Source organism: Microchirus variegatus (assembly GCF_963457635.1).
Source record: "Microchirus variegatus genome assembly, chromosome: 5".
Lineage (NCBI taxonomy): Eukaryota > Metazoa > Chordata > Actinopteri > Pleuronectiformes > Soleidae > Microchirus > Microchirus variegatus.
The window spans coordinates 12,368,929-12,389,772 of record NC_139806.1 but is presented as its reverse complement, the minus strand read 5'-3'; the positions used below and the strand labels follow the sequence as shown (position 1 = coordinate 12,389,772).

The 20,844-nt window shown below is 41.0% G+C and overlaps 3 protein-coding genes across 3 annotated transcripts; 1 reads left to right on the top strand and 2 right to left on the bottom strand.

The window, feature by feature from the left end:
- Positions 1–308: 308 nt before the first annotated feature.
- Positions 309–8,427, bottom strand: rpap2 (RNA polymerase II associated protein 2). The gene is made up of 12 exons (XM_083888828.1): positions 8,365–8,427; positions 8,057–8,099; positions 7,340–7,454; positions 6,720–6,818; positions 6,572–6,637; positions 6,406–6,494; positions 6,256–6,291; positions 5,048–6,095; positions 4,814–4,920; positions 4,355–4,435; positions 3,472–3,540; positions 309–464 (listed from the first exon to the last, which is right to left on the bottom strand). The coding sequence occupies exons 1-12, from the start codon at positions 8,417–8,419 to the stop codon at positions 320–322; spliced, it is 1,953 nt and encodes a 650-aa protein (XP_083744954.1). The 5' UTR covers positions 8,420–8,427; the 3' UTR covers positions 309–319.
- Positions 8,428–8,527: 100 nt separating this feature from the next.
- glmna (glomulin, FKBP associated protein a) lies at positions 8,528–14,128 on the top strand. The gene is made up of 19 exons (XM_083889475.1): positions 8,528–8,545; positions 8,826–8,905; positions 9,274–9,399; positions 9,476–9,589; positions 9,750–9,858; positions 10,093–10,381; positions 10,467–10,566; positions 10,659–10,840; positions 10,926–10,979; positions 11,294–11,324; positions 11,599–11,688; positions 11,771–11,812; positions 12,216–12,289; positions 12,386–12,470; positions 12,954–13,063; positions 13,180–13,243; positions 13,443–13,578; positions 13,753–13,823; positions 13,909–14,128. The coding sequence occupies exons 2-19, from the start codon at positions 8,867–8,869 to the stop codon at positions 13,996–13,998; spliced, it is 1,806 nt and encodes a 601-aa protein (XP_083745601.1). The 5' UTR covers positions 8,528–8,545; positions 8,826–8,866; the 3' UTR covers positions 13,999–14,128.
- A 618-nt stretch (positions 14,129–14,746) lies between these two features.
- Positions 14,747–20,308, bottom strand: cdc7 (cell division cycle 7 homolog; the record flags this gene model as incomplete). Its single annotated transcript, XM_083889514.1, has 12 exons — positions 20,214–20,308; positions 19,893–19,983; positions 19,460–19,546; positions 19,238–19,373; positions 18,887–18,980; positions 18,224–18,366; positions 17,310–17,664; positions 17,080–17,187; positions 16,709–16,884; positions 16,404–16,486; positions 16,020–16,169; positions 14,747–15,204 (listed from the first exon to the last, which is right to left on the bottom strand). Exons 2-12 carry the CDS (start codon positions 19,981–19,983, stop codon positions 14,747–14,749), a joined length of 1,881 nt encoding a protein of 626 aa, XP_083745640.1. The 5' UTR covers positions 20,214–20,308.
- Between the last annotated feature and the right edge of the window lie 536 nt (positions 20,309–20,844).

Genomic DNA, 20,844 nt, shown 5'->3' with positions numbered 1-20,844 from the left:
ATTTATTTGGCTGTGCAGAGGTTAAACATCCACGGCTCAGGAAAGTCTCTGATCTGATTTGCACAGATCTCGCCACAGATTGTGTGCACATACACGGTCCTGCAGATGCACAAGTTCAACAGTCTCCACTCTTACATCCTGCATCAGGAGTGCGGTGTGTGTGAAATTGTGTAATTGTCAAAAAGTAGCACAAACGTAACACAAAAAGGATTAAAGCTTTTGTAACGACTTATCATAACCAATTTATTTGAGGAAAAAATACACATTACACAAAATGTGTGTACTATTATTCACATGTTCATGCCTGATTATGTGTGTGTCAGTGTGAAGGGATTTTAAACACCTGGATTAAGTTCAATATGTCGTGCTCTTGAAGGCCGAGCTCTTCCATCAGTGCGTTTAAATACTCGGCTGATGTCGTCGCCTCCAAGGCCTCGCGCACCACTGGAGACACATCTGACAACCTGGAAGACAAAATGCACAAAGATCATCACACACGGACCATTCGTCTACAATACCTGCAGAGTACACCTGCATTCACTCAGCTCACGTTCTCACTTTATTTAAGATGTTCACTGAATTTCCAGATCATTAGAAGCAACCGTTTGTGGTGCATTTCAGGGACAGGTGTTTCTAATATCTGTCCACTCCATTTACCCTTTTAGACAATGTAGAAATACATACATATTTTTGATTTGATAAACACTGGCAACTGCTGTGGGCATACAGCACATTTGGGTCTGTAAATATGAGGACATTCACACAATGGCTCACATTCCTGCCTCCGAGCACTTCCACTTAACCCATAGCTGCCAAAGTAATTGGACGGCGGCTTGTTTGTTTCTTCATTATCAGCGGACAAATGAAGGAGAAATAAGGCCAGGATTTGTTTCTAAGGATGTCCAAAGATGTCAATACAGGTGCTGCAAAATGTCAAAAAAAGAGAGACAGATTATTTTTAGGAAAGCCTGGTTTTCACTTTTCACTTAGTGAAGACATAACTTTAGGCAGAATGACCAACAAACAAGCAGCTATTGAAGATGCTGCTGCAGTAAAGGCCAAGTAAAGTGACTTTAAGTAGGATAAGTTACAGACTCACTTCACTGATTTTAATTCAAGTGTCCTTATATTCATAATTATGTTAGTTTGTCCAGTGGGCCATTTGCTGCCATTCTGAGAGGTCACAGTGGGACAATCACAGGTGTAAATAAACTAATGGACGGTGGCTTATGGCTGCTGCACTTTTGTGGCCGTGATCATTTTATCACACTTCACAGTTTTACTGGATTTGTTTAAAATCTCATAGTGGCACAGATCCCCCCAAAAAATGATGCATCACTCTCCAAACACACAGACTGTAAATGCAAATGTGTGTTTGAGTCCACTTGTTTGCTTCCCCTCAACAGCAAAACAAAAACATTACACCCATCGCTACACAGTGGTGATCTCAACTAAATCAACCACTTTTTAGGGTTTCAGGTGGAGCTGGAGGCTCTCAGTGTCGAGTGTCGAGTCAACACAGACTGACATCACTCCAGCTTTAAATCAACTGTTTGTAGCTGATCTCATTTGCTTCTCTAACCCCCCACCAGTCTCCTCTTCCTCCCTTCCTCCCCCCACCATCTCTACCTGTTGTGTCCACCTCTGTGGAGGGGCACTGCTGGATAATCTCCGGTTCACCCCGGGGTCTAGTGTTGCAGGGGGGGCATCCATTATTCAGCTGGCCTGAACAATAGAGGCCAGACTAGCTCCACAGCTGCCATGCAGCAGACAGATAAGACAGCACAACAAATTATTCATGATGAAGGAATGAAAGGATGGAGAAGCTTGAAGTTAAACAGGAACTAATAAAATCATAGAGTAATCATGTGACAAAAGGGAATAAATGTTTCCAAAGGGAATTATCATCTCACATGGAAGTGTTTTGATGGTCAGCCTTTGCTTTACTTCTCCTTCAGCCACAGTCATTGTCATCTCATTAATGGTTCATAAAATCAAATCCTGGTTTTAAACACCAGCTCTTCAAAATACAAACCAAAAGATCCTGTCCAAGTCGCATCAACAGATGTACTGCTGTGATGTTTCGGTGCTGAGACCTTCATCAGACAAATGTCTGTCCCTGCAGTCCTACGCACCTGTCTCTGAGAGTTGAAATGTGAAGTATCCTTTTCTTTTTCTGAAATATTTATCTCGCAAATTCTGCGTCAATATTACAAAACACCTTCAAAGCTACAAAGTTAACAAATCTAGAGTTCTTGAAAACTTTTATTCAACTTTTACTTAATTCTGTTTCCTTAACATTTCAGAGAAGTTGTGAAAGATCATTTTCTCTCATTTCACAGCCCACAACCAGGATGTCACATTTGCAGCCAAATCATTTTTAAGTAATGCATTTTAGGGGAAGTGTTTACAATCACAGGACTCTAAGTGTGATAGATTTGTGTTACCTTCTGCACCTCGAGCTGTATTCTTTTGTTAAACTCAAGAGAGCCCAGGATGTAAGCTATGATTCTGATGTAAACTGACCAGGGGGGCAAGTGAAGGACTTATAAATCAGAGTCAGTCAAGCATCAGGTGAAAGTTTTCCCACCCGGGGAAATTTAAAATGCCCCCTTTTTTTTTTTTTGCCTGAATATGCACTGAGGAAGTAGTGTGTTTAATTTGAAAGTGCAAAAGTCTGCTTGTGTGTGTATGTCTCCTTCATCACAGATGTAGAGAGGGGTAATCAGGTGGAGATAAGGCCATGAGTCCACCGTGTGTACTCAGACAGGAGCAGCACGGATCTGAACTACCAGCAAAACACACACACGCACACACACACGCACACACACACGCACACTCATGCACACACCATATGGCATTGGTTAACACAAAGCCACACTATACAGATCACAGTTGGGCAATGTTACTGTTTCCTTTGTTGCATTCTTTAAAAATGCTGTTAACCTGTTCAATAGAAAATAACAATACTATGTGTTATACTTTTATTATATAATATAATATAATATAATATAATATAAGTATTCAGTTACTGTAGAGAGGACTACAACTCATTTTTCTACTATAAATCTTTTTTTTAAACTTCTTCTTTACATATTTTAAAACATTAATTATTTATAATCTCTCCTTGAGGTCAACGTTGTCTTGATTTCTTTTCACTTCTGTCTCTGTGTTATTTTAAAATGTCTCAGTGCTACACCTTTAATCTGCCTTTGTGTATGACAAGTGCTTTATCAATAAAACTGCCTGGCTTCACCAATTTGAAAAAAACACTTGTCATGTTAGAGAGACACAAACAGTAAAGGCGTTTAAAGTTGCAGACAGAGTGTATTTCCTTGGAAAGCACGGTGGTTGATTTCCTTGTTACACTTTTATCTCGCTACCTCCTTCAAAGACTCGTCCAGCTGAGGAGCAGCTGTCCAGCTGTCATCCTCTCCACACCACAGACACACAAAAACGGTTTAAACTTACAGATGTAGAAGCAGCACAGCAATGAGGGTCCACTCCGGAGTTTTATGGATGATGTTGGTGTTGGTGAACCTGTGGTGAAAAAGTGAGCTACAGGTCAGCAACCTGACGTGACAGATTTATTTATTTTAAAGGAGTTTGATTATGCGTAGCAGCATATCTATATTTTAGGAATACACATGGTACAACCACAACACTCGAGCAAGCTTCATCAAGCAGGTGATGACAAAAACAAAATATGCACAAGGCCGGCGCAAACAGCACAAACACTGGCTGCAATAGTGCAGTGATGTATGCTGCTCTGACAGCTCTGTGTATATTCTCTGGCCTCAGCCTCTCATCAGTGGGGCCTCTCAATAACAAAAAGAGAATTCCTGGAAGCAGGACTCTGGATGTGTTACTCTGCTGCCCGTTTGGTTTTCAGATCACTGACACAGTGATTTAAAAACAATCCTGTTGAAAACAATCCAAACACACAATGGGAATACGCAGCAAGGCTATAGCAGGAAGTGCTCAGTTACGGTGCAAGTTTTAAAATATTTATAATGTATGATGCACTATGGGCTACTTATTACACTGGAAAATATGTATTATGTGTGAAATGAAAATGCTCCAATGTTCTAATAAAAAACACAATCTTGTTCATTATTGTTGGGAGGAAAAAAATAACTGTAATTTCATAAAAACAACAAAAACAAAAAACTACACAAAAAAGCTCACAATTATAATCAATAACTTAAATAATGACCAACTATTGATCTGACAAGCTGTTGGAAATAGGACGCATTACACATACAAAACAAAATCACAAGACTGAGCTGTAAACCAAATTGTTATACAAGTATTTGTAAAGTCTGGAGACCCGTTGTTGATTTGTGTTGCTGACCTGAAAGTCCTGACCAGGTTGTTCAGGTGGTCAGAGACGTCGCTCATGGTGAGGTGCAGTGGACCCACAATGGTTTTGAGACTGAGACACAAAAAAGGAAAAGTGCAGCCGTCAGTAAACTTGTGCTTTTAGGAGAGCTAAAAAAAATAATACAAGAAACACTAATCATATGAATATATGTTCATGACCATAGTTTACTAAATATTATATTACACTGTATCTAAAGGTGCTTCAGAAGGTGAAAAATTCCACTCCAACTTCATGTCACTCATGTTAATAAGCACCTGACTTAATAATATAGTGGAACATATATGAACCTGGCAACTTAAACCAGTGTTTCACAAACTTCACAAACTATTGTAACACAATTTGTGATATAAACTGTGAGCAGAGCAAATTTGTGTTTTCTGAATCACAACGTCTTAGTTATGCATGTGGGGGAAAAACAAACAAACACACCAGCCGGTGAGCTTCTCCACTGCGATTCGTTTCTGGATGACGTGCTGAGCATGAGAGTCAATGAGCGGCAGCACTGGTTCCTTCATGCCCTGGTCCTGGACTGTCACCTGGTGGAAGACAGCATCAAGAAGTGCATAGGGTTGATGCATTCACAATACAGTGCCTCCATGTGGTGAACGACTCTTAGAACAAGTAATCCCACACAAAACCTTGCCCTCTTTCTCTTTCACTCACCTTGCTGTCATTCGGCGTCTCTTCCTCGGGCAGAACCCATGTCCCTTTATAAAACTCTCTGACTCTGAGCTCCAGCTGCTCCGTCTCCTTCCTCAATATCTCATAATCTGGACCCACTGCCGATGGTTTCTTCAGCACCCCAGACAGAGCTGCAGCACCACCCTCCTCCGTCACCTCTTCTTCAAGATCATCTTCATCAAGCTCCTCCTCCTCTTTAACGTCAGCAAACCGAGCGCCTGTGGAATGGTGAGCACCATACAGGAACTTCAAAGTCTCTGCGGTGCTCCATTCTTTCAGGGTTCTTCTCAGGCACTCAAGGAGATTCACTCGCATTGAGTCAGGTTTGGGTGCAGCAGTGTGATTCTTGAGCAGATCTCTTAGCCCAGCTGCCCCTTTTTTGCTCATACCCACCTGTGTGATGTTGAGCCCCGACTGGACAGCCGTTGAAGAAGAGAGAGGTTTGTTCTCTGCTGGGTTTTCTGAGTCAATAAGTGGAGGACAAGTGAGCAACGTATTGTGTTCCATGTCAACAGGCAGAGGAATAATGTCAGGGACTGTTTCAGACAAACTGCACAGATTCATCTTAGCCGTAGTCTCCACAATGGGTTTCTCCTCTGAAAGGTCGAGCTTCTTGTCCAAGTGTTCGGTATCAGTTTGATCCTCTTGTGAGTCTTTCTCTTTCTCATCTGCTCTTGTTTTTCCCTCTTTCTCTGCTTCATGATGTTGACGATGTTTGTTCTTCTCCTCATCCCTGTCTTTATTCTGTTTCTCTCGCCTCTCTGTCTTCCCTGGTTTTTCTTGCCCGTTTTCATCTGCATCTGTGCGTTTTGGCAGGTCACCCCAGTGCACGCGGGGTCCCTGCCTCTGTGAGACCACGCTGGAGACAAACTCCTGCTCTTGTTCTGCATCGCTGTCGTCGCTGTGGCCGCCCGCAACACACGAACGCTGAGAGCTGTGAGGAATTTTGGGCTCATCCGTCACTGGATTCTCAACGTCTTCCTCTTGGAGACACCTGTCTGACAGAATGATCTCCTCTCCAGAGCTCCCACTAAACACACACGAGTAATTAGTAAATCCATTAAAAAAGTCTACATTACAGCTGGAACAACTACCACTTAAAAGCGGCAAACTGTATTGTAAACAGAATTAGCTCTAAAACAAATCACAGATATTTTGGCATTTTAAAAACAACAACATATAACACATACCTATCTCCTTTCTTCGTCAGTTTAACATCTGGTGGCCTGTTATAAATGAACACAGTGAGCACGATATCATTATGTAGTAAAGGATTATACTGTATATGTATATTGTGTATGCATATTATGAGGTTTAGGAAAGAGATGATTCAAATGTACCTGTCATGTTGCCTGAGCCATAGAGGCGTATTTGATAATTGTAGTTCAAACTCTTTGGAGGCTTTGTAGCAGATGTTACTACAAAAACACTAAATGTGAAACAGAAAGGAAAAAGTTGAGTTTCATACTTCCCCGTGTTTTTCGAAAAGTATGAAGCAGCACTTACTTTGCGCTCTGTGATGTCGTACACTTTGTTCGCCTTAGTCGAAATTTTATACTGTTGAGTTGGGATCTAGCAGGTGAAGAAATAAAAAGCATTGAAAATGATGACATTTACTTAATAGAAGAAAAGAAAATCAAAGACAAAGTCTCACCTTGCCCAGTTTATTTGAACATATGGGATAACCGCACAGTTTCGCAATGAATCTCTCCTCCACAGCATCTTTGTAATTATCTGGAGTGATGAATTTGGCCTGCAGAGGAAGGACAAAGAAAAGAGATAATATTAAGATTAAAATAACAAGTCAAAAACCAAACTAAAACATGGATCAGTCATCAGCTCACTGTTGTTTTACAACAATTAATGTGTAGTCTTATTATGTAAAGTGCATTAAGATAATGCATGTTGTGACTATGAATAGCAAACATTTTCTACTGAATAAAGTGCAAAAATAATAAACAAAAATCTGAGCCTGTGTCTCACAGATGTAACAGTATAGCTGCTTTCAGACTATGTGGACTCTAGGAGAAATTCTCCTGCCAGATCTCAAGTATTAAATGTACTAGTGAGATCATGTGAGAATGCAGCAGGAAAAACTCAGGAGAATCAAGTGAATGGGTGAGTTGTCTCCTAATGTTGTAAACATGTTTCACCAATATGATGTCCCACTGTGTTCATCCAGACATATCAGACATTCTTCTCAGAAGATCTTTAGACATGTGTCTGGTTCTGGTTCACCATTACAGGAAAAAGCTGAACTGAAATGACACATACACAGTCAATCAGGAAGTCCTCAGCCACACTGTCTTCCAGGAGACGCTCCACTATTGTCAGAGCTCTTCTCTCCAGGTCCAGCTTCCCCCTCAGCGTCTCTTTCAACACTTCTCTCCTGCAAGACGTATACAAATAAAGTCATAGGAGGATAGCATAGTGTTTGTCTGGGAGTGCTACGACTCAAAAACAATCAAAAACATTATGTTTTGGATGTAGGTCATGATTCTGGAAACAGTATACTGAGTACACTGACACTATGGGAAACTCAGTAGTCATTGTGAAGTGTTATAATCTATGAGTGCGTTCTCTGGTTGTAATTGTTCTTATTTACTTATTTGTCAGAATTGCTTCAGTTATCTCTACAAGCACCTGTAGAGCTCTCCAGCACAATTACTTAACAATAAAAATGGATATTGAAAGACAACATTAATGCTTTGCTATTAAGATTTTATCAAAACCTGTATGAACCCTGTATGTATGAGAATTATTGGATGGAGAGGGGAGGTTGGGACTTGAGGGAAGGGAAGAAAATCGTCATCTATTGTTGTTACCGATTCTCTCCACGTCACACGTGTGACAGTAATAGTGCCTGATATGAGCAATGAAATATGCGATCACAAAATTATCTCCATCAATAAAGGATTTTTAAATGAAAATAAATACAGTCATACTACAATCTCAGATCATCAGTGTATTAAAACAAAAACAGTTTCACACCTTGCGGCTTCTTCAGCAGTCAGTGCTTTCACACCATTTCCACCTGTTAAGAAATACAAACAACAAACATATGTATAACATTAACAAATTAAAAAGCATGCTAACAGAACCCCTAAGAAGTTCACCCACTTATGCTTTGTTGTTACTTGACAGCTAAAGAGCAACAACACGTTTTATTTACAACAGAAAAACATGTTTGGTTTCAGTGTCAATTATGTTTTGCCTTGTTTCTACATGGAACACGGTTGTACGAAGGTTTTAAAAGCCTAATACCGTTTTGGGAGAATACATTCAGCGTGTTATCGAACCTTTTTTTGAGGTTTTAGAAGAGCCTTCGCTCCTTCGTTTCTCCACCGTCGCCATGCTAGCTTTCAACTTTGACCTGTGACGTATTTACCTCTACGGCAAGCCCAAGCGGACAATCCAGCAGTTAGCGGTGAGTGGGGGGAGTCCAGCGGCGTGGTAGTTTATTTTGGACATGTAGCATCGGTGGGTATCTACTGCTGTTAATGCTGGACAAGCAGCGATATAACAGGCGATAATGCTAACGGTGAATGTCTGTTTAAACCATTTTCATAGTCGGAAACGCATTAGCTTCAGTCTCACAGCGAAATAATACATGTTTACCGTAGACTCACACACCGATATTAACCTTAACGGGTATGAGAACATGATGATATACAGCCAGCTTAAAGCCTGCTGAAACGGTGTATTATTAGTAAGTTGTGTTGTCCTTTTCTAACACGAGTTGTTTTGTTTGTTTTTGGAGGATTATTGTGTGCAGACAAACCTCACTTGAAGACAGCAGGGATGGCTCTGGATATGCTCAGTGATGTGGTCCAGAGATGTGTGAGTCCACCTCAACGTCCTCCATCCATCTGTCCTTCTATCAACACACACACTTCTTTATTTTCTACTGCTACTTCTACTGGTCTCTTTGGGCTCATGACTGGCAGGTCGCCAGTTCAAATCCTGGGAAGGGTCAAGGGTTGGGTGTAATAAGAATAGGTTAAATGCAGAGGTCAATTTCACTATCACTAATTGGTATGTATTTATGTTAATTCTAGATTGTATTCAACTACTGTAGCTTTATTGTGTTGCACCACCAGTCCAAAACCTCTAAGATTTGATGGACAGTGATCTAAAACAAAGTAAAGTAGCACATTTCTACAGTTGAGCAGCTAGGACTAATATATGTTTTCTTTTCCATTTAATAGCAAGCACTTCCTGTCGACAGCTACACCAAAGAGGATCATGAAGTCTTCATGATCGCTGGGCGGACCTGCATCGAGGAGGGAAACAGTGTGCAGGTCCTCAGTATCGTACTGGATGAAAAGAATCAGGTACACTGCTCAAATCATTGTTCATGAATGTGTAGCTCTACAGTACATCATGCTTCTTTGTCCGTCTCTGTCGTAGGACATGGTGAGCAGTATGGGTTGGAATCTGCTGCCTCCTTTAATTCAGGTTTTGCTCAAGAAAGAAGACCAGAATGTCCCTCAGTGCCTGGGCATTTTCAACCACCTGCTCGAGGTCTGTTCTTCTGCGCCACTGGTGCTTTACAGTATCACAGTATTGACAGTGGTCTATTTGTGTTGGAAATAGGAATAGAAAATGTCATTTTTGATTACAAATCAATGAAATATTGTAATGAATGCTGTAAAAATACGCTTACATTTTCTTTGTTGTCCAGACGTGCAGGCCTAAGGAGCTCCTGATCGGCCTGTTGGAGCTGCTGGAGCAGGATGACCCTGACACCATCGCAAAAAGTCTCCATCTGCTGTTCAACCCCCTACAGAAAGGTCAGAAATACAGTACTGTGAAGAGGTCTTTGGCCACTATTAGAATTGTTGTTTTAACAATGCTTTAAAGACCATACAGTATAATTACACATCCAGAAAATATGGGAAACATGCATTTAGAGTGACCTGACAGACATAACAACAACAACAAAGCTGGTTCTTTAACTATGCTCTCCTTTGTATTGGCAATGTGCTTATTCAGAGCCATTATTGTGATCATTCTCCTCCTCTCAGTGCTGCTACGATTGGGCAGCCGTAAAGCCTCGTCCCTGGGCATGGCCCTGTCCACTGTGTTGGACCAGTTGGCCAAACTGCCTCTGCCTCACACCAAAGAGCAAGAGGAGGATGACGTCTTCTCACTTTGTCGCTGCTGCACTGAACTGACAGCCTTTGTCAGGCCCTTCGTCCAAGAGGTCAGGCTTAACCTGCTGACCAGCGAAGAGCTGAGCGAGAGCACTACCAAGATGACGATAGGACGGTACAATGATCAAGAGGACGAACTGCGGACAGAGCTGCTGAAGTTGTATGTGAACAATGTCACCACTGAGATTTGCACAGAAACATAAAGCTCATATCTGTAATCTGTGTGCTGCTTTTCTGTTCTGCAGCTGTATGAAGACTCTGAGTTATCCCTTGTTTGAGCTACAACTCAAGGACATAGACTCTCTGGCTGTGTCTCCTCTCAGGAATTTTGCCACAGAGATTCTGGTATGTCATGCTCACTGAAAAGGTGAAATTCTCTGTGGTGTTCTGGAAACACCATGTCTTTAAAAGTAAAGATGTGTGTTTGTTTGGTGCAGAATACCCTCAGTGTGATCAGAGAGTCCATCACCAGTCTTGTGTACCAGCCGCTGCTGAAGAGAAAACAGGTTCCGGGCTTCCTGGAGGAGGAGGTGCGTTATCCTCAAGAGTCTTTGGCCAGCGTGGCTCACCTGGTGTTCGTCCATCACCTGACTGCTGATGTGTTCCCCTGCGTTTTCAGGTTGGTCAGAAAATCTGAAATCAAACATAAAAGAACATCACTGTCTGTGTCTAACACTTTAACTGTTTTATTCTCCTAACTGCAGTCCTGTGTTCACGCTTCGTTGTAACATGGAGCACATCTGCCCCCTCTTGTCCAGGTGAATACATATCATTTATTTATGAGATTACAATACTTCCTCTCTGTGCTGTTGCAGCTTTTCGTTTCCTTATTGCTCGCTAAAGTCAAATTTTTGGCAAATTCAGGTCACAAAAAAGCTTTTTCCTGCAGTGATTTTTCCTCAACACAGTTATATCATCTCAGTGAAAAACACACTTTGTAATCGGTTAAACATTCAGCGCTATCCACACACTTCAAGATGAAGCATGTAGAACTTTGAGCGTCATGTGTTGTTTGTAGTTTGTGGAGATTGTTAATATAACACAATCTATCCTTTTTTTTGTTTGTTTTTAGGAGGGAGGAGACCAGGATTCAGAAGGGACTGGTGCGTCAACCTGAAACACTGAACCAAAAATTTGGATTTAGTTGTTTTTTAATTATTGTTACATTCTCAGAATTAGTTTTGTGGTTGTTTTCGGAAAGATATTGTCAATATCAGTAAAATGAAGTATGAGAGCTTGAGCCTCGCTTCTAGCGAGGCAGTGAAGTTTCTAACGCACAGTGAGCACGTCAGGTTCAGTTTTTCTGGTTCGGCTCAGCTGTCGTCACTGCTGTAACCTGTCGTATCACGTGAAGGCTGCATGTTTGCCGTCACACAGGAGCTGTATGAGAAGAGTCTGGTGCGGGTAGAAGATGGCAGTCTGCCCGTCGACCTGATGGAGATCAAAACTTTCCTCACACTCCCTCAGGTGAAGTCAGCTTTCCACTCAGGTTACTCAAGCAAAAGTTTGATGCTTTTGTTACTGCCTCACATTCTTTGTTTTCTTTTAGAACTTGGTGAAAGTTATGACAATGTGTCAAAAGCAGGATTTGGTAAGTTTTATCATTTGTACTTAAATTACTTTTGGAACTAAAGCTTAAATGACTTAGTAGCATTCATCACATGTCTGAGAAAAATGTGTATTAAATGGTGGATTAATGTTATTATAAAAAAGGCAAATATTATCTAAGTCTCGTGAACTGAATATATTTTGCCATATTATTATGTTTCTCCACCTCAGATAAGTACAGCTTTAGCCATGGCTTTTTCTAGTCAAGTTTATTCTTATTTATTTATTTGAATTATTTAATTTTAGCACTGAACATACTTAACATGTATCCAGTTTGTTTTAGGGATTATTGTTTATATTTAGATTTTTTTGTACAGTAATTGTAAGATTAAACCTTTAACTTAACTTTTCAAAGTGAAATATTTTATTTTCCTTTTTGTCACCAGAGGTCCAAAGGTCTAAAGGTTTTCCAGCTGAGCATTGACAAATATGACACTGAAGCCAAGTACAAGTTTTTCCAGTAAGCTTCGTTCTTGAACTCTTAGAGTTAAGATTGAAAAGTTTGTCCCGGCTTCACTCCTGATTTTATCGCCCTCGATCTGTGACGTTGTTTCAGGTACATGTTAAAGACGAGTCATCACTCAGGAGTTGAAGGCTACATCATCAAAAATATCAAGAACCAGATCGACATTGCCCTGAAGGTGAGTTTCCACTGCAAAAACGTCTCTCTCTCTCTCTCTCTCTCTCCAGTGAAAAATCTTACAAAGTGTCCTTGTTTTTCCTATTCTTAATCCTGCCATTTTTTAAAAAATGTTTTCTGTAATCTGCCAGAGATTGTTTTCCATGTTTTTATTAGTGACTAACAAGTGTCTTCTCTCTTTTACAAATTTTTTTTAGTCTCTTTAATGCGGTATTTACTGACGAGGTTTTAGTCATGGGAGCTGGATACAAAAAAAATATAATACAGAAAAGTGCAACTTCTTAATTCCCTCTGTAGTGAAGCCAAATGGTTATTAATGTCAGCTGAAAACAGAGATGAGCAGAAAGCAATGGCCCTGATATTCAGGTTTTTAACTGAATGAGGTGTTTTGTTTTGTATTAGCGCTTTATTTGAACCCCATAGAAATGAAAAATATGTGAATAAAGTGGTAAAAATCTCTCTTACTTGCTCTCTCTGTCCTCAGTCAGGTGACGGTAACACTTGGTTTCAGGGAGTTCATCTGCTCCCTCTGCTGCGAAAGGTCCTCATTCTCCCTGGTGGTCCAGAGACCGACCTACTGGAGAACCTGGACAGGTGAGCACTCACACACGCTGTAACACTCAAGAAAAAAATCATTCATATTTAATATGGAAGGTAGATGTTCTTCCAGACTGAAGTGCCATGCTCTTGTTTTTGTGCCGTTTCGTCAGACTTATGGAATCTCTGAACCTGCTGCGTTACCTGATCATCAGAGACAAAGTGACAGAGAACCAGGTGAGTGCAGCCTCATCAGAGTCACACAATGATGCAACATTGGGTAAATGGCTGATTAATAGGATACTGAGGTTACAGGTGGATTTAAAACATACACAAAGAGAAAAAATGCCTAACATGTCTGATTAAAACGATGCATCAGCAGCTGCTGTGAGCCTCACCTCAACTACACTCGTGTTTCTCTGCTGCTGCTCCGTAGACGGGGATCTGGACAGAGCTTTATAAGATCGAGGATACGTTCACGAAGCCTCTGCGTGTTGGCCTGAACATGTCAAGAGCGCACTATGAGAGGGAGCTGCACAACACCATGGATACCAAGAAGAGCAAGAACAAAGGTCAGATCAGCACTTCCCCATTGACACCGACATCGGTTTCAATCACGAGAGGATAGTGAATGATAGATTAACTTAGATTTTAGTCCCATCATACAGTAACTCATGCATATATGTCCCAGAATCATTAGAACATAAACATGGATGTGACATGGTTAATGTTTTTTTTTTCCACAGAGGAATCCAAGCTCTCCGTGTCAGTTGGTGACGAGAACCTGCCTCACATGACGTCAGAGTCACAGATTCAGGTAATGCTGAAATCATAATCATGTCGCGTTTATTTGCATTTGTATAGCATTAATGACGGGCGTGGCTGTTCATGTGTCTTCTCAGGCTCTGCACACAGCTCTACACACGTTTGACATGATCGAGAGCGTGTTGGTGCGGATAGAGGAACTCGCCACCATGAAGGAAAATGTCTAGACAACTGCACTGCACTGCCTGTCCCTAACAGACAACTATTATGTTCCTGTTTCTGTAAAGAAAAACAAATATTTTGTGGATTCATTATGTCTTTAACCACATAAGTGTTGTTTTATATTTAAAATTGTTCAGCAGGTCTGTTTGTTATTTAGAATTCATCATGTCACAAACAATGGCTGGTAAGTTTTTACGGCCTCTATAATGCACACTCAATCTTTTGTACCTGTGCCTTCTTGAATTTAATGGACAACCCTGTGTGAGGTCACACACAATTAAACATAATTATGGCTTTACCCAGTAAATGATGGGAGTTTGTCACTTTAGTTTTGTCTTTATTGTACCAGTGCAATGAGGGAAAACGCCAGCGTTCACTTCAGTGGTTTGAATGAACAGCTGAAATAGACACTCAAATTCATAAAATACAGCTGGAAATTAAAACACCTGCACACTGTTGTACATCAGGAAGAGTCAGTTCATCGTGCTTTGACAAGAGTGAGCCTACAGGGTTTAATATTTGTCCTTTCATATTAAAACATATTTAGAAAACAGCCAATGTTACGCTCACCAGAGCCCTTCAAAATGCCCCAAAGCTTACGGCATAAACAAAGAGTGACATCCTGTCTTGTATGTGAAAACTACTGTACATTGAAGTGGGAGGGTTGAGCAGAGGACCCCTGCATTTACTGGACCTTTAAATTAATATTTAGTCTGCGTAGGATTTAAAAGGTATTACCGGGAGGTAAGAGATTTAATTACATTCTGGCAGGTCTTTGAACATGAGGTGCTGAAGAGCCTGAGCAGCTGTGATTCTGGTGGCAGGGTTCAAGTCTAGCAGTCGGTCCAGCAAGTTGTAGGCCTCATCAGGGACTCTGTCCCAGCCCCTGTCAGAGTCCTCTGCCTCTGAGCTCTGTTTAGCGAAGTGACTTGAGGTTTTTTTACTGCTGCTTGAGGCTTCCTGGTGTTTCGGGAGACTGGAAGAGACCGGCAAATGAGTTTCACCCTCTTCATCCTGATGTTGCTTTGATGTTCCCTCGGTGGGACGATGTGTGGGAGTTTCATCTTGGATGTTCTGATGGTGAGTGGAGTCTTTGGTGACTTCGTGAAGTGGCGTGACATCATCTGGCGATGGTCTCCGTCCTCTGAGCGTCTCACACAGCGTTCTGAGATCTTGCTGAGGAAATACCTGACTGCAAACCACTGCCTTACCTGAATAAGAGTTGAAAACAAAATAAATTGACAATAAGCACCGATCCTTACATACATCAGATTGAAGCTGATATCAATAAGCATTAAGCATTATTAACTTAAACAATAATAACTTAAATATGCTAGAATTACCCAATGGTGACAACTGGTTTATTAACAATAAAAGTAGGTGTTTACATGCAGCATCTTTTGAGCACATAAACTAATTATTTCCAATGAGACAGATGAACAGACACAGTGACACCATTGCAACATGCATCCCTTGCTTGTTCCACTGTTTTTCGCTCAATGTTTTTGACTGCACTGAGCCTTTACAGGATTGTCCACGCTGAAACAAGCTCTAAAACTCCCATCATCCAGATGAAGCCCTTGAATCAGTTGGTTAAGGATAGGATGCACCCCAACACAGAGGTAATCCCCCCCCCCCCCCCACGCTCGTGTTAAGCAGGAAAGTGAAGTTAGGGAAATGTAGTGCTGATGTTGTCCATTATCTTTGTTTTATTTTTTCTTAGTTTTACGTGCTGTAATTGGTTGAGTCTGCAGCAACTTCAGTCATTTCACCAGCTCCCAGGTTTTGTTTACCGTGTGTCAAGAGAGATTACACTCGGGATTAAGATCATCGTCAAATGGTTGTACGGTTGCTACTGATACAATGACTTTTGGATAACTTGGTCCTGGATGAATGAGAATCTACGCATAAAAGTAATAACAGATGAGACACAAGCGCAACATGCAAGTTAAATACACCTCTGGCTTCTTCCACATGATTTAGACACTACACTAAGTGCACTGAAATAAAAAATATGAACACAAACCAAATGACTTGGCAGCCTGTATGGTCTCTCTGGAGCCTCGTATGGTCATAATCTGTGTGAGAGCAATCAGGTCGTCGTTGGCTTTGAAGAATGGGTAACGACCACTGAGCAGTGAGAGCAGAATTACACCGGCTGACCACACATCTATGGCTACAATGCAGGACAAAAGGACAGAGGAGGGTACAACAGTAAATATTAATGACAGTACAGAAGGTCAATAACAGTCGGCCTCTACTCTGTGCTGTGAGAGGAAAAAAAATCCTGCAACACAAATGAAAAGCTCAGTCTCTTCAGGGTATTCATGAGGCATGAGAGAGGAATGAAAACTGTGCTGAGAAAACATTGTGTTGTTTAAGTACATCAGCTGTGGTGTGAAATACCTACCTGTCCCTTGGTTGGGACACTTAGTAAGAACTTCTAGGGCTCTGAAGCCTGGAGTTCCAGCTCTGGGTGCCACCTGCTGCTTCCTTAATTCAAAAAGAGAAACATTAATTTGCCATGTTAATGTCCTGATTAGAATAACATTTTTAAAAAACCACATACAATAAATAGAAGAAAGTTATTCTTTAGACACTGCTAGAGTTGACAATAACATTTTAATGTTATTTCTGATGAGAACATAGATGCTACATTATGAGGGATTTTAAAATGCACAAAGGGTCTTAAAGAGTGCCGTAGTTATTTGTTACCTGGACATGCAGACATTGCAGACGCGGTCGGTCATGTAGCAGTTACAGGTGAGGCCTGGATGTACAGACCTCTGTGGTTTCTGACCGCTGCTCTGGGTCCTGACAGCTGGAGAAACCCGGTTGGGTGTCGAGTACCTTCGGCTGGCTGAGGCCTCCGTTTTGACAGGCTTTACCAGCTTAACAAAAACATGGTGTGGTATGATCATGGGATACATTTCAGGAGGTAAATTAATGACTACGATGGCAAAAGCAACATCGGTAACTAGTACAGTGTTTTTCTTTGAACCAAAAAAGAAAAACAGACTTAACAATGGATGCAAAAAATCTGATAACTGAGATTGGTATGAGGACATCCCTACCACTTAACTTACTTCTGTCTTGACGACAGGTTGTTTGGTGGTGGAGGCAGCTGGAAGGCAGCTGTTCATGTTCTTCTCTCCAAAAACAGGCCTCGACTCTTTTCGCAGTTCTGCCAAATCCTAGGGGTAAAAAGGATGGCAGAGTTTAGCAAAAACAAACATATCACTACAGACAATGATCACTTACATATCCCAGTGACCAGCTAACTTTAACAGATTGAGAGAGACCAGTACATGTGCACCTTTATGTGCTTTGTGGGAGGTGTGGAGGTGGTGATGGTGGTGACAGAACGTGCTTTTTTAACTTGTGTTTTCCTAGAAGCTGAAGAAGATGTGGTCGTGATGGTGGTAGTGGAAGAAGAGGAGCAAGATGGCAAGACCGTGGATTTTGTGGGAGGCAGAGGTAGTGAGGTTGAAGCTGTGGTAATGCTTGTGGTTTTAGGATGTGCTCTGGGTAGTGCTTTGCTCCGCTGTGTGGCATCTTGCTTTACTGTGGACCCTCCACCTTTATGTGTTGGCCTCTGCCTCACCACCTTCAGCAGTTCAATCTGGGTGTCTGCTGTTCCCTGAGCCAGGCCAAAGTCCACCAGGGCATACCTACACACAAATGCATAATTTATACAAGGAAACAAATAAATGCGTCATACACTTACTGTCCATTCTTCAAAGTAAAACAATGCACTGGACCATGACACAACTACTCAGAGAAATGTCCTCACTAACAGATCAAAGACCAAATGTGCTAAAACAGTCACTTTATCAAACCCTCAGTTGTCTCAGAATGGCATTAGGTGATTTTTGACCTTTTCCCCATGGAATATTTAACATATACAACATATCTAACCTGGTGTAGATGGAAACCTTGTGTATTCTATCATGCATGGACTAATTTCTTTCATTACGTGGGACTCAGGATGGCTGACACATTCTGAAAAATACTCCCGAGACCAACTACTGATGGTTAAGTCCCTTGTTATAAGAGAAGCCTTGTTGTCTGTATTTTTATTGTATTGTTTTTAGTTCAATTCAATTCTAAATCCCACCATGCTTTGGATCTCTGACTGTGTTGTGTTTTTGTGTTGGGGAGGGGAATGTTCAACTGATGTTCACTTTCTCTTGTCAAACTAAAATACCACAGAGAGGAGCAACTACTCACGTTCTGCTGCTCCTGTTGTAGAGGAAATTGTTTGGTTTGATGTCACGGTGAATGATGCCGAACTGGTGGATGTGCTTCAAGGCTTTCAACAGGTGATAGATGTACAGACGGACCTCGTCAAAGCTTAGTGAGCCAATGATGTCCTGATAAAAGCATAGTGATTGGATCAGAAGTTAAATACAGTATATCAAGTAGAAGTGGGCAAGATATATGGTCTAAGATAATGCTTACATGCAATACATGCAGCAGAAGCCCTCCCAGTGAGCATGATTCAGTGTCACATGACCACTAGTGGGTCAATATAATCACATGACCTCTCGCTAGCATCCTCCCTCCCACGCAGGTTACAGCATGTGGTTATGCTAATAGGGAGAATACAAGGAGACACCAGCCCCCGCAACTAAGTTTTTGAAATAAGACTTAGTTGTGGAGCATCTGAATGATTACCTAGAGTTCAATGTTTCTACACTGTAATTCAGTTATAGTAAGTCTCCACATTTTAAATTGAATGCTAAAGTGTAAAGAAAATAAGAGTTATTTAATAAAAATATATTGTTTCAACAACTAGTATTTGACTGACATTGGGGGGGGGGGAGACTGACTCAAGAGCCAGAGCATCATTAAGAAAACCATATACCATATAACTTGCAACAGTGTACATACCACAATAGCTTGATGCTCCATATAGGGCATGACAATCACCACGTGATCCTCCTTCCTGAAGCAGTATGACACCCCCATCACATTTTCTCTGCCTCTGAAAACAGATAAAAAATGCAGAGACAAAAGAACCTATTTCAATGCATCTGCAAGTGATGGAGACCATTGTGGCCAGTCTCTTCTAAAGCAAAAATAGGCTATATAAGAAAATGAACAGAATAAACAATCTTTGAATGTCCTTTATCGCCATGGATGATGCACATTTCTTCTGTTCTTACAAAGGCTGTATGCCAGTTGGGGCAGAGTATTACCTTTTACATCACTTTATAATATCACAGTTGTATATAGACTCACCCAGCAACGTTGAGACACTGAAGCTCAGCAGCAATGCGTGTAGGATGGCTGGTCGGGATGAGATGTTTTAAAGCAAACATTTCCTTCCTTCCGTCTCGCACCTGAGCCTCACCCAGGTACACTGAGCTGAATGTACCTGTATACAGATGAACATCATTTATTCTGCCGCAGTTAATTCAGTGTAAAAGTCTACAGCAGACAGTGTTTGAACTCAGCACATACCTTCTCCGATTTTGTCTATGATGCGGAAAACCTTGGCCAACTGAGGAACGGCTTTGTAGAGGAACTCAATGTCCATCTCCACATCTCCTGGAAGAAAACCCACAAAATACTATTCTTATACATGTACAAGTATTTTTGTTTGTGTACCCTAGTACTTAATGTTTCTCTTCTATGACTGCAGTATGCACAGGTTATGGCCCAATAAATGATTGAGATTTGCTGGTAATCCAGATCCAGATATATATTTTCTTAAAGAACTGTTAATTTTTTTTTGGGTGAAGCAGGAACAACATTATTAGATGTTAACAATGGTTTGGAAAAGAAGTGACTTTCATGGAGGTTTGGAGGAGTGCTTGCCCTTGCTTTATTCCCTACAGTGTGAATTTCAAGTCATTACAATTTAATCATAAAATGTCAGAAGTCACACACTCACTTGTAACAGTCCTCTTCCTGTAACCTCGGTCATGTTTGACATTACAGCCATCTGTACTGATGCTTTCAGTACACATAGGAGACAACGCCATCTGGAAAAAAAGTTACAGTCCCTAAACTTTAAGAACACTTTTTTACGAGAATGGTCATACATTGCATATGAAGTCGATGTTTTCTCTCAAACTGCTTATACACCCATAGGTACAATGAGTCAGAACAGTTAAAACTAAGTAGGCGAGTCCTGTCTATGATGCCATTATAACTTACCTACTAGCATGCTACAGCTACTTTTTAAAAGTAGTTAACAAGGTTTTAGACTCACCGTTGTTGTTGTCCGCAAAGTTAATAGTTGGTCAGAACACCGTGTCGTAAAAGCTCAGCGTAGTCACAAGCTGCAGCTCAATTGGTGAAACAATAAACTCCGTACACAACTGAAGCCAGAAGAAGACTGAAGCTTTCCGCCAACAATCTCCCCGCTAAAAGTGACGTCATACTCTCGCGTTACCTTCGCAAAGATCACGCAGTGTCAAGCGCGACACACTCCGGAAGTAGTTTTATTTTGAAATCCATGTCGACAATAAACGGCGCATTAGGGCTTTTCATCAAAATCAAGCCACGAGGAACTAAAGTAAGATTCAACAATGCAAACATAAAATCATTACAATGTGAAAAGGTAATGTATAGCATTTGCCAAAATATAAGTAATCTCCTAAACTTCCGGTCAGTTGTTACTAAGGTAACAGCACTGCTGTATTCCTGTGCATGGCCTCTGATAAATTCGTTGTCATGTTAAACAACAGTTGGCATCTTTCATGTTTGCATTGCTGAGTCTCTTTTCCTCCTCTTTAAAAAAAAACAAAGATTCAGTGTTTTCCATGGTGAATTAAATGTGTTATTTGACACCATTAACTTGTAATTTTACAGCACTAAAAGAATATGACTCATAAAATAAT